Source organism: Anomaloglossus baeobatrachus, chromosome 6 (genome assembly GCF_048569485.1).
Source record: "Anomaloglossus baeobatrachus isolate aAnoBae1 chromosome 6, aAnoBae1.hap1, whole genome shotgun sequence".
Lineage (NCBI taxonomy): Eukaryota > Metazoa > Chordata > Amphibia > Anura > Aromobatidae > Anomaloglossus > Anomaloglossus baeobatrachus.
The window spans coordinates 533718383-533731544 of record NC_134358.1 but is presented as its reverse complement, the minus strand read 5'-3'; the positions used below and the strand labels follow the sequence as shown (position 1 = coordinate 533731544).

At 43.3% G+C, this 13162-nt stretch overlaps 1 protein-coding gene across 1 annotated transcript in view; it reads right to left on the bottom strand.

The window, feature by feature from the left end:
• DNAJC1 (DnaJ heat shock protein family (Hsp40) member C1) overlaps positions 1 to 13162 on the bottom strand; it is a 129032-nt gene that overhangs the window by 4927 nt on the left and 110943 nt on the right. Inside the window, exons 10-11 of the mRNA XM_075315572.1 lie at positions 5269 to 5317; positions 2450 to 2889 (exon numbers count right to left, since the gene is read on the bottom strand). Coding sequence (XP_075171687.1) covers positions 2450 to 2889; positions 5269 to 5317 — 489 coding nt within the window. The remainder of the gene's footprint in view (positions 1 to 2449; positions 2890 to 5268; positions 5318 to 13162) is intronic.

Genomic DNA, 13162 nt, shown 5'->3' with positions numbered 1-13162 from the left:
CGTCTGTCAAGTAGTGGCCCAGCACTTGAGGAGTGGACTCTATAAGCCTGAATCAAAAGGTAGAGAGAAAACAGAGGGCGCCCTCCACTCTACCAAAGATCAAAGCCTCCGCCTTCTGCTGAAATGGCTTTCAGGGTGGCCTCGAGTTGGTCACCGAAGTCTTTGATTGAGACTTATGAGTGATATCAGTGCATCAGATGCAAGTTCACCTGAAATGACAGTTACAGTTCTACATAGAACTTTATGAACATGAATGTTTCAGAACTTGCAGCAGAATGTCTGGGTTGGCCTCTTGCTCCTTCATCACAGATTTTTAAAAACGCTGTCTTCTATCTCAGTAATAAGAAGAGAAGGAAAAAAAAAAATCTGTCTTCATGGAATACAGATTTTACTCAGGAAATTAGAGTGAAAGATCAATCCAGGAGGAGAAAGAAGCAGATTTCGTCAATAAGATATATCAGAATGTTTCCTATATTCACAAGTGTTACAGATTTTTTTAAATAAAAGTTAAAACGTCAATTACCCTTTAAGGCTATGTGCTCACGGGACTCTGTATCTGCGGATTTTTCTGCAGCTAAATCCGCAGCATTCCCCCGGAATCCGCACCTTTTCATAGGTGCTGATTTTGTGCGGATTTGTTGCGGATTTGTCACGGATTTTGCGATTTTTTTTTTTACATTCAATTGAATAGGCAAAATCCGCAGGTAAATCCGCAACAATAATTGACATGCTGCAGATTTTTCCGCACGGAAATCCGCATGTTTTCCGCTGCGGAAAAATCTGCAGCGTGGGCACAGCATTTCCCAAATGCCATAGACATGGCTGGGGAGTAGCTGTGCTGCAGATTTCTGAAAAATCCACAGCATTTCCGCGAGAAATCCGCGGCAAAATCTGCGCATTTTCCGCAGCGTGGGCACATAGCCTAAAGATTAGAGATTTGTAGAGAACTGTAAAATATATATATATATATATATATATATATATATATATATATATACACTGTATATATATACAGTATATATTATATCTGAACACACACATACAGTATAGTATATCACAAAAGTGAGTACATCTCACATTTTTGTTAATATTTTTTTATATCTTTTCATGGAACAACACTGAGGATCTGACACTTTGGTACAATGTACAGTCGTCAGTATACAGCTTGTATAACCGTGTAAATTTGGTGTCCTCTAAATAACTCCGCACACAGCCATTAATGTTTAAACTGCTGGCAACAAACTTGAGTACACCCCTAAGTGAAAATGGCCAAACTGTGCCCAATTTGCCATTTTCCCTTATCGGTGTCATGTGACTCATTAGTGTTACAAGGTCTCAGGTGTGAATGGGGGCAGGCGAGTTACATTTGGTGTTATATGTCACACACTCTCTCATGCTGGCCACTGGAAGTTTAACATGGCTCCTCATGGCAAAGAATTCTCTTCTGATCTGGAAAAAAAAAAAAAAATTGTTGCTCTACATAAAGATGGCCATGGCTACAAGAAGATTGCACCACCCTGAAACGGAGCTGCAGCACTGTGGCCAAGACCATACAGCAGACCGGTTACACTCTGAATAGGCCTCGCCATGGTCCAGCAATGTTGAGTGCACGTGCTCAGTGTCATATCCAGAGATTGTCTTTCAAAAAAGATGTACGAGTGCTACCAGAATTGCTGGTGAGGCTATATGGGTGGAGGGTCCGCCTGTTAGTGCTTAGACCATACACCACACACTGTGCCAAATTGGTCTGCATGGCTGTCATCCCAGAAGGAAGCCTCTTCGAAAGATGTCGAAACCCTGCAGTTTGCTGAAGACAAGCAGAGTAAGGCCATGGATTACTGGAACCATGTCTTATGGTCTGACACCAAATTTACACTGTTATACAAGCTGCACACAGCCTACTGTACATTGTATCAGAGTGTCAGATCTACAGTGTTGTCCCGTGAAGAAATAAAATATTTACAAAAATGTGGAGGGGTGCGCGTGTGTGTACGCGTGTGTGTGTGTGTGTGTGTGTGTGTACATTTTTTTGCGGGATCTCTCTGATTGCGACAATATATTTACATATGGGAGTCCTCCAATGTTAAGCAGAAGCTACATATCCCAGGGGCAGTAAGGTCTTTGGATAAATTCACATTCAGCAGATTTGTTGCAAAACTGGAAGCTCAAAATCAGCTTGATTCTTGTTAATGAGATTAAAAAGCACATGGTTTTCTGCAAGCTCCAATCAGATCTAAGTAAATGGCTGACCATATAATACAGACCGATCTCACTAGAGGTGGAGCCGCCAGGACCTCTGTTTAATCAGTCATTTCAGAGCACAAAAAACAGAGATAGATCATCATATGTGAATTACCAGCAAAAAGTTACAGTCGACCATAGAGGACAATTGTAGTTTTGCAATTTTCAGTATGGGGCAATGTAACATGTAGCTAAAGCTCACGATTACCTTGGATTTCCCAGGGACACACTTGGATATTTTGTCCCACCGTTCCGCCGTGCCCTTTGGATACTGCTGCAGCGCCAGTTCCAGGAGCTTCTGTTGGTTTTGAGTCCATATATCTTCTAATACTCGACTTCGCTCCTTTTTTCTGCTTTCTTCGTCGCTGTCCCCCAGTGTTTCGGTCTCCTGCTCTGTATCAAAGTCTCTCTGCCTCCTGCCTCTGCCTCTTTCCTCTGCCTCTTCTTTGGCCGAGAGGGCAGGCTCTATTGTTTTCGTGCTCTTCCTTTTGCGGGCTCGTGCTGCTGTCACTGGGGCTTCACCCTGACAAGCAGAGACGTCCCGTTCCTCATAATCAGGATCATCTTCCTCCCGCTGAGTGATTAGGCTGTCAGGTAAAGTCACACTCATCTTCGCTGTGCTTTTCAAATCAGATAACCTAACAGTGCCTAAAAGAGACGGAAAAAATCTTTATTATCTGCAAAGCAAAAGAAAGGCTTTATCCCATCACACTGCGGAAGACAACAAGGTTTATGATATTATCAAGAATTTTTAGGCTTCTCCATAAGCATAAAATGAACTGCGGCCAATATTGTAAAAAAAATTGGACTACAGCGATCAACGGCAACTATATTCTGCCATAAATCAATCTGGAAATTTAAAGGCCACAGTGGATCAAAAATACATGTGGCATCATTGGCTGATCATTTGCCATGTTGCACAAGCCCGATTTTTTTGTTGTTGCTAATTGACTCCCGGTTGGCTATTTTAGTCTGCTGTGAATGATGGCAGCGCAATTCTGACTGATTAAGGCCCTGTGCGCACTGGAAAACGGAATTTTCTTAAAAAAATTCCGCAGGGTCTGAAAGATTACCGCACCCGCGGTAAAAAACGTGGCAAACCGCACCCGAAAACCGCATGCTGTTTGCGGCGGTTTTACCGCAATATTGTTTGCGGTATTGCCGCGTGCGGGTTGGTATATGTGTTTTAATGCATTGAATGCAATACAGCACCTTGAGAAAAAAAAATAAAAAATAAAAGATAAAAAAAAAAAAAAAGACATTTCCTTCTGAGATAGATAGTAGATAGATAAATAGACAGATAGAAGGATAGAGGGATAGATAGATAGAGTCCCTGTGAGCCCACGCTGCATTTCTCCCGGCGGTAGTGTTGTTCACATTTCCGGCCGTGGGAAATGACCTGTGGTTACCTCCGCTGTCTCGTTGCGAGGCTGCATTCAGTATGTGTCAGACGCGGTTGGATGCAAGCATCGCAGGACGTGGATTTCGCCGGAGCGGTGTGTTTGGGAGGGGTTAATAAAGGGGTGAAACGGGCTGTTTTGTGTTTTATTTAAAATAAAGGATTTTTCGGTGTGTTTTTTTCACTTTAATTACGGGTTGATCATGTCAGCTGTCACATAGACGCTGCCATGATCTAGCCTGGACTTAGTGGCGGCGATCAGCCGCCATTAACTCCTTAGATTACCCTGATTGCCACCGCATCACGGTAACAGGAAGAACCGGGCACACTGGGACTGCCGCATAATGGATGTGACAGTCCCGGGGCAGCCGCGGGCTGATATTCTCGGCTGCGGGAGAGGGGGGCATTAACCCTGGCCCTCGCCCTCCCCAGCCTGACAATACCGGGCCGCCGCTGTGTGCTTACCTCAGCTGGAAGGTAAAAATACGGCGGAGTCCACGTGTTTTTTTTTTTTTTATACATATGTCAGTTTGATTTGTATGTGTAATCTATATGTCTGTGTGTGTGTGTGTTCACTATATGTCTGTGTCTGTTGTGTGTGTGTGTGTGTGTGTGTGTGTGTGTGTGTGTGTGTGTGTGTGTGTGTGTGTGTTTACTCTCTGCTCAGCTTCCTCTTCCTGTCATAATGACATCACTTCCCTGCAAACCGCAGGGCAGCGATGAACATTATGTCCCAAAACCGCGAAATACCGAAGGGAATAACGCAGGAAAACGCAATGAACCGCACAGAATTTGCTGCCTGCGTTATTCCCTGCGGGATTTCACGATTACATTGCAGTCAATGGAGTGAAATGCCGCAGCGACGTGCGGAAAAGAAGTGGCATGCAATTGTTTTTGCTGCGGGAATCCCGCAGCAAAACATGCAGCTGTCAAAATCCGCATAGTGCGCACAGCATTTTTTTTCCCATAGGTTTTGCTGGTGAATCACTGCAGAGATGTTATGAACATAACATGCAGCGAAACATGCAGCAAATCCGCGTCAAAAACCGGCATGTGTGCACAGGGCCTAAAATCAGTATTTATTAAGATTGTAGATGTCCAGTAAAATTCTAATTATCCAATTTTTACAACATAACTTGCATTCTGCCAAATTCACAAGCAGATCAATGACAGAAAGACTCTGGGATTAAGTGCACAATTTATTTTGGCATTTTACATTAGTCTGTCATCTGGGAGGACTAGGTCCGTTTTGCCGTCACATTTTCTGCTACCTTGATAATCCAGATTAAAAGGCATTATATGATCACTCACTCCGTACAGGTCATGTTGTTTCTATAATGACCGGTAACATGTTGATCACGGTTTCCGATTGGGGGATGTTCAGTAAAAGCTTAACTTTTTGCAAATAAATTTAAAAAAAAAGGATAATTAACACTCTTGTAACAAGGAGAAGAATACCCGATTGGGGTCATATAAAGCCCGAATACTGGCTTGTCATTAATTTTGGGGTGCACAATCACTAATTCATCACATTACACCCCAGATTGTGTATAAACTGGAAAACATTTGAAGTCTCGTGGTATTTTCCATAAAGAGTCCCATATTTGCTGAAAGCCAGTGATATGTACCTGGAGCATGAGACACGTATTCCTTCGCCTGCTTTGCCTTTGTTGTTACCTACAAAACAGAAGTAAATTAAGTTGATTACAATACAGCAATAACATATTATGCGCGTAGTCTTGGTGCCACATTCTGGACCGCATGGTGGCTCAGTGGTTAGCACTTGAGTCTTGCAGCACTGGGGTCATGGGTTCAAATCCTACCAAAAACATCTGCAATGAGTTTGTATGTTCTCGCCGTGCTTCTTTTGGTTTCCTCCGAGTTCTCCTGTTTCTTCTCACACCCAAAAGACATATGAGGACACACTCAATAGCTGCCCCATTCCAGCTTCTCCTACAAAAGGTCCTACGGGTGGGGTAAATGGGGTCCCTGGTTTTGGTGATCAGTAGCGGACCCCACCATCTAGTGGACAATGGATGGTAGGTAGCACTAGTATCAACTAAAAAGTGGATTTTTTTACATTTTCTTTTTTTACTCTGCGATTAATAGGGGACAATAACCCACTGAACATAAGAATAATCAAAATATATAAGAATAACTACCCAAAAATCTAGCTGCTGGACCTCTTTACCATCGTCACCCCTAGATGAGTTTCCTAAGTCTTGGATTCCTCCGTATGGAGAAGTGGGCCACTAGCCTTTTAGCAGTAGTGTTGGGGGTTAACTCCGTTTCATTAGTCACATTAGTGCTGGCTGCCCGCCAAGCCCATTGTAGTGAAGGACAGGCAGATGTGAAAACCCAAGGGTCAGCGGATTCTTGTGAAGACGAATAACTGTGATAAAGCAGCTCATGCCTTGTTTCCACCAGCAGGCGGGATAAAATAATAATGCATGTCAACATCAAGTCATATTATTAGTAGGGGGTAGGAGTGAAATCCTCCCTCTTGACGGATAGCCTCACAAAATGAAGCACCCGGTGGTTAAACCTAAAACAAAAGTTTACGTAGATCTGCAGCAAGGCCGCATGTGAGAAGAAATGTCACTAGCTGTTGCTTTACTTTTCAGTTTGGTAAGAGAATGGCCCCAAAGATATATTTAAGCTGTAAGACCCACGGAGAGGGAAGAGCCAGGCCTCTGCATCTGAGACCAGACATATAGGAACAGGGGTTGTGGGCAACATCACCTGGGCTTTTTGCCTTACCATGGAGTAAGGAAAGTAGTATAAGGGGAACTTGGCTGCTTTCTGCCATAAATAGCAACCCATCGGCGCATGGGATGTGTCTGGTATCACAGCTCAGCTTTATTGAAGTGAATGGTGCCGAGATATGGTATGGGATAGAACTGTTCTTGATACAAAGTAGCCATGGTTTTCTAATCCTGGACAACCTTGTCCAAGTCCTGATCACATGTACACAAAAAAGCTCCATTCTGATATTGCCTTAAGCCCCCGTCACATTTAGCGACTTGCCAGCGATCCCGAAAACGATGCGACCTGATAAGGATCGCTGGTAAGTCGCCGGTGAGATGTCACACAGTCAGACCTTACCAACGACGCAGTAACGATACAGGTCGCAGTAGCGACCTGCATAACGATCTTTGCTGTCATTGGGACCCTGTCACACAGTGTCAAACACAGCGATGTGTCCTGCCCAGCAGGACATCGCCTTAGAAGAAAATGGCCTGGACCATTCTGCAACGACTAGCGATCTCACAGCAGGGGCCTGATCGCTGGTAGGTGTCACACATAACGAGATCGCTGCTGCGTCGTCTCGTTAGCGATCTCGTTGTGTGTGACGGGGCCTTTAAATAATGACAAACCCTGATAAAGTGTTATCAGATTAAAATCCTACAAGTGGAGACCCCTCAGCTGCAAAAAACTAGCAGACAACTGCTCCTTTACACTGATCATCCCACACAAGGCTCACTGTATATAGGGGCTAATACTATATATAGGAGGCTATCTGGGGACTCACACTTTTTATGGAGTGGCTATGTGGGGCTCATACTGTATGTAGGAGACTATGTGGGGGCTCAATGTATATGGCTATGTGGGGCGAAGTGTATATAGAGAGGCTATGTGGGGGCTCACATTGTATATAGAGTGGCTATGTGGGGGCTCAGACTTTATCTAGAAGGATGTGAGTCTACTTAATTCTGCTCAATATTAAGTGATACAATTATTAATAGTAAATGATATAATATGTTAATATTAATATTGAGCAGAATTAATTTCAGCGTATTGATTCGGCCCTCTACACCATTGTCTCTCATATGGCCCCTAAGAAAAATTAATTGCCCACCTCTGGATTAGACCAACGTCGGCCGAGCCCGCCAATATGGACAGATTCAGCTGATAATTCAATGTGTATGGGGATCCCGGCCAATTTATTGTCTGGGGGTTAATTATTCAGCATGTCTGATTTCAGAGTGCTGTTCCTTTTGTTGTCCCAGAGATGAGCCGCCAGCAGACATATCTGGCATGGTCTTCGTCAGAGAGAACAAAGGGGCATCCTATGTATGAGCTGTGTAGGAGTATGGCTGCCGACCGAATGATATGCTAAATAACTGAAAGCCATCTAATGTGTATGGCCGGCTTTACTGTCTACAGCTGAGATTACTCCTAGGCGTCATGCACAAATGTTTCGTGATCCACATTATCAACCGGATAGTGACATTTGCGACATATTAAAAGAAACCTGTCACGTTGTATATGCACCCCAATTTGGGATGTATTCCACCTGTCATGCACCCCAATTTGGGATGTATTCCACCTGTCATGCACCCCAATTTGGGATGTATTCCACCTGTCATGCACCCCAATTTGGGATGTATTCCACCTGTCATGCACCCCAATTTGGGATGTATTCCACTTGTCTCACCTTGCTATGCACCCCAATTTGGGATGTATTCCACCTGTCCCACCTTGCTATGCACCCCAATTTGGGATGTATTCCACCTGTCAATTGGTCGGTGGCTGACCTCCACCTTGCTATGCACCCCAATTTGGGATGTATTCCACCTGTCTAGATTTTGGCGGTTGGTGACTGTTCACATTCAGTCATCAGGCCCTGTCCACAGGCTATTTACTTCATGCAGCATTTGCTCGGACCTGTCCCGCCCACAGCCATGACTCAGTCATGGGTACGGGATTGAAATAGACCAATAGACCAGGTGAGTGCTGCTAAGAGCAGTTCTACTATTTCATATGTGAGGCCGTTTGGCACATTTTATATAAAAATATTTTAGTGTTAGGACTGCCCCAAATGAGATTTGCCGTGGAGTGGCGGGGTGGCTCAAGAAATTGCAATTTTTTTGCCAAAAATCTCAAATTTATAATAAGTACAGTTGGAATTTTTAGTGCTGTAGTGCACAGTTAGTGCTAGCTTTTTTGTTTTTTCTTCACGTTGTACATGCAGCCTGATCTGTGGGGAAAAAGCTTGTATTTTATTAATTGAAATCCCTGACTGTATGCATGAGGCCAATGGGCGGTCCTACTAGTGATTCACAGCTATCCCTGTATGCAGTCTAATAGGGAAGGCTGTCAATCAACAGCACCATCCACTGGACTCATTTGCATTTTATTGAAAGAAATCCCTGGTGTTTAATGTATAAGAGTCCAGTGGGCGGTGCTATTTGTGATTGACAGCCTTCTTGTATTTCTATGCAACAGAGATAGCTGTCAATCACTAGTAGTACCACCCACAGGACTCCTATGAATGCAAACACCAAGGATTTCAGTGCAAGTTATATCAAAATATATAATCAATCTGATTGGCTTCTCTTGTTCTATAACATCTTGCCAATATTGCATTCAATAAAGCAGAACACAAAACAAGTACAATATTTCTAAAACAAAAAAGTAAAAATATTTGGGTCCCTTGTAAAAATCTCCTATCAGTCTACCATGTGCCATTTACAGAATTATTGCCTTCCCATGAGATGGGCCGCTCAAGAACCAGCGTGCCCATGCAGCCCCTATAGCCACATCATATAGTCTGAGTGCCACCAACTGGGCTCCTGTAGACACAACACAAATACATGTAGGTACCAACAAGGCTTGGATTGGGGGGATTGTCAAGGGCTACCCCGGATCCCCACTGCTCCCGGGCTGGGAAACCTCCCGCTATGTTCATGTAATGCAACAAGCCGCCATCGTCTACAACAGCTGTAAAGAAAAGAAGGTGAAAATACTTCATAACTAATGTACAAAGTGTCTCGGAGGAGAAACGCGATGCAAATGTCACATTTCTGTCTAATGTTAAGGTTTAGCAGTCGCAGGGTTTAGAGTTGCTTAAATTAACTTCTACGATTTCTCTTTGGAGACAAAAGGGACAATTTATCTAGCCGAGCACTTCTGCTCACATGGCAAGGCTGGCCGGTAATTAAGAAAGTCGTCTTAAATCTATCCACCTGTCTGTTGTTTTCCTGCCTACCTGAGCCCTTTTCCAGGCAGCAGGCAAATCCCCTATCAGTCTGCTATCGCAACCTGAATGCCGGAGATTAGTAACCACAGAGAGAGGCAGAATCGGTTTACATCCTCTCGGCGAGGGAGGCGGACTACTTCACAAGTAGGAAACCCGAGAATTTGTGGCCTTTAATTTAAAAAACCTGCAGCTAATAATCACATTATGGCCTGTTTTGCATGCCAGACAGTTTGTGTTTCCTGTTATTTTTACAATTTAAGTGTCCTTTGTGGTTACAAAAATCATCTGGTGAAAGCTATAAATTAACATTGTAAACATTTTACCCGTGCTAAGAGTGTGTGTGGCCACTGTACGGTGGTGTAATGATTCACATATTGTTCCTTCCATCAGCTCCACTCGACAAACGGAGGCTAAAGGGGAGGGGGTCCGAGAATTTGTAGTAAGTAATGTGGCTGGAGTCCGGGGGTCCCAATCTGATCCGCTCCTCCTGCTCTATAATGTACTGCCCACAGACTGCTCCACGGGTTTATTGTGATGGGTTCTCACAAATATTGATGGTCTAACCTTAGTATAGGCAATTCATGTTCAATGTCCCTTGCCAATCAGCCCAATTAGGAAAGCACAACACTCCTGCAATCTCTATGGTCTCAATTTTAGGTTTTTGCTCTAACCTGTTTATATGAGCATTTGTGTTTAGTATCATAACTAGGACTGGGGAAAAAAATGCAAGTTCTGCCTCTCCCTCCTAGTCAAAGAAGACGCCTGTGAGTCCTGCCTCTCCCTCCTAGTTACAGAAGAATCCTGTGAGTCCTGCTTCTCCCTCCTAGTCATATAAGAAGCTTGTGAGTCCTGCCTCTCCCTCCTAGTCATAGAAGCCTGTGAGTCCTGCCTCTCCCTCCTAGTCATAGAAGCCTGTTAGTCCTGCTTCTGCCTCCTATTCATAGAAGAAGCATGTGAGTCCTGCCTCTCCCTCCTAGTCATAGAAGCCTGTGAGTCCTGCCTCTCCCTCCTAGTCATAGAAGCCTGTGAGTCCTGCCTCTCCCTCCTAGTCATAGAAGCCCGCGAGTCCTGCTTCTGCCTCCTTGTCAAAGAAGAAGCCTGTGAGTCCTGCCTCTCCCTCCTAGTCATAGAAGAAGCCTGTTAGTCCTGCTTCTGCCTCCTATTCATAGAAGAAGCATGTGAGTCCTGCCTCTCCCTCCTAGTCATAGAAGAAGCCTGTTAGTCCTGCCTCTCCCTCCTAGTCATAGAAGAAGCCTGTTAGTCCTGCCTCTCCCTCCTAGTCATAGAAGAAGCCTGTTAGTCCTGCCTCTCCCTCCTAGTCATAGAAGAAGCCTGTTAGTCCTGCTTCTGCCTCCTAGTCAAAGAAGAAGCCTGTGAGTCCTGCCTCTCCCTCCTAGTCATAGAAGCCTGTGAGTCCTGCTTCTCCCTCCTAATCATGGAAGAAACCCTGAGTTTTGCTTTTTCCTCCTAGTCATAGAAGAAGCCCCCCGAGTCATAGAAGCCTGTGAGTCCTGCTTGCCCCTCCCACACACAGCCTGTATGTCCTGCATCTCTGTCCACCCATAGAGAGAGCCTGTGAGTCCTGCTTCTCTGCCCACCCATAGAGAAAGCCTGTGAGTTTTTCTCCCCAAAACCACACATTAAGAAAGCCCATGAGTCTTAATTCCCACACCCATTCCAAGAAAATCACTGAGCCACCGTGCTGGCATTAGCACTGCAATCTTGTAGTGCTGGGGTCCTGGGTTCAAATTCCATGAAGGACAACATCTTCAAGGAGTTTGTATGTTCTCCCCATGTTTGTGTGGGGTTCCTCTCTCCAAATACATAATAGGAAAGTAGCAAGGGACTCGCTTAACAGGTGTCATATTCCAGCATTTCCTACAAAGGGTCCAATATCTGTGGAAAATGAGGTTGCCAGTTTTGGTGATCAGTGGTGGACCTGTCATTTCTCATCTATTATTGATATTCAAGTAGCACATATGATCTGGAAGGTATCCAACAGATGGAAGGTGGACCTTTGGGCATTTTCTTTTTAACCGGCTACATCAGCCACAATCGGTGATGACACCGATCATGGCCAATTAACCCCTTATATGCTACTGCCAAAAGTGATAACAGCATCCAGATGGTTAACAGAGCGTGGCGGCTCTTAATTTTACCCCATCGGTATCTTGAGAGCTTAATTATGTGGTCCCGATAGGGACCTTGGCAATTCAAGCCCAAGTAATGGCCTTCGAGTCTACCAACGATAGTGGAGCGTTAAGATGCTAGCAACGTAAAATAAATTTTTTAATTTCGAACATTCCACTTTGCATTAATTTCTCAAAAGCACCAGGAAACAATTTTGAATAGGGTGAGGGGTGTGGTTTTTAAAATAGTATTATTTTAGGGGGTCTTCTAATATATAGATCCTCCCAAAATCACATCAAAACTGAGCAGGTGACTGCAAAAATAGGTTTTTTTGCTAATTTTTCTTGAAGAAAAAAAAAAAATAAATGAAAAATTGCTGCTAAATTTTTAAACCTTCCAAACATCCTGACAAAATAAAATAATATTTTACAGATGGTGAGGATGTAAGGCAGCTATAAGGTAACTAATATATGCACTGATTTCTGAGGTATAACTGTGATTTATAGGTATAAATTTTCAAAGTTTGAAAATTGTTAATTTTTTTTAAACATTTTTGTGAAAGTTCTGATATTTTTCTATAAAACACAAAAGCTATCAACCTAAATTTATAGTAGATAGATTTTCGGTCTGGTTGAGCGCTATTGAATGGGCTGACAGGCTATTATAGTGATTTGCTTTTATTATTAAAATAATAATAATAAAGAACTCCTGTTTGTTAAATACAACGCGTTTCAGCAAAATATCTGTTGCCTTCCTCAGGTATAGATACCTATAGATTTATAGGTATAAATTTTTCAAAGTTTAAAAATTGTTAATTTTTTTTTAAACATTTTTGTGAAAGTTCTGATTTTTTCTATAAAACACAAAAGCTATCAACCTAAATTTATCACTGACAAAGTATAATGTGTCACGAAAAGAAATAATCTTAAACTATGGATATGTTGAAACATTCCAGAGTATAAAGTGACACGTCAGATTTGAAAAACGTGGCTGTCAATAAGGGGTTAAACAATCTCTATTATACATACATGGCACAGTGGAGGGGGGCACGTGCTACGTGCTTTAATGACTTAGAGACTATTTTAAGGTTCCACATAAAATCTGTCCTGTTGGAATAATATATGAAGATATAACTCACCTGAACGAAAGCTGAAAATTTAAACAAAAGAAAAAAAAAAACAAAACAAAAAACAGTTTTCACCCGCATTGTTTGCTCATGTAGCGTTTAAGGCAGCAAGTTCAGAGTTATTTGTGTAGAGACTCTGGACGGGGAAATAAACTGGTTGGATTGTGTTCAGAAAAGGCATCGGGTAGTGAGCCCGGGGCTACGTGCCGAGCACAGAAAATGGGTCAGGGAACAGATGTGAATTAGCGGATGGGGAGACCGGGCTACAGGTAACCAGGTCAGC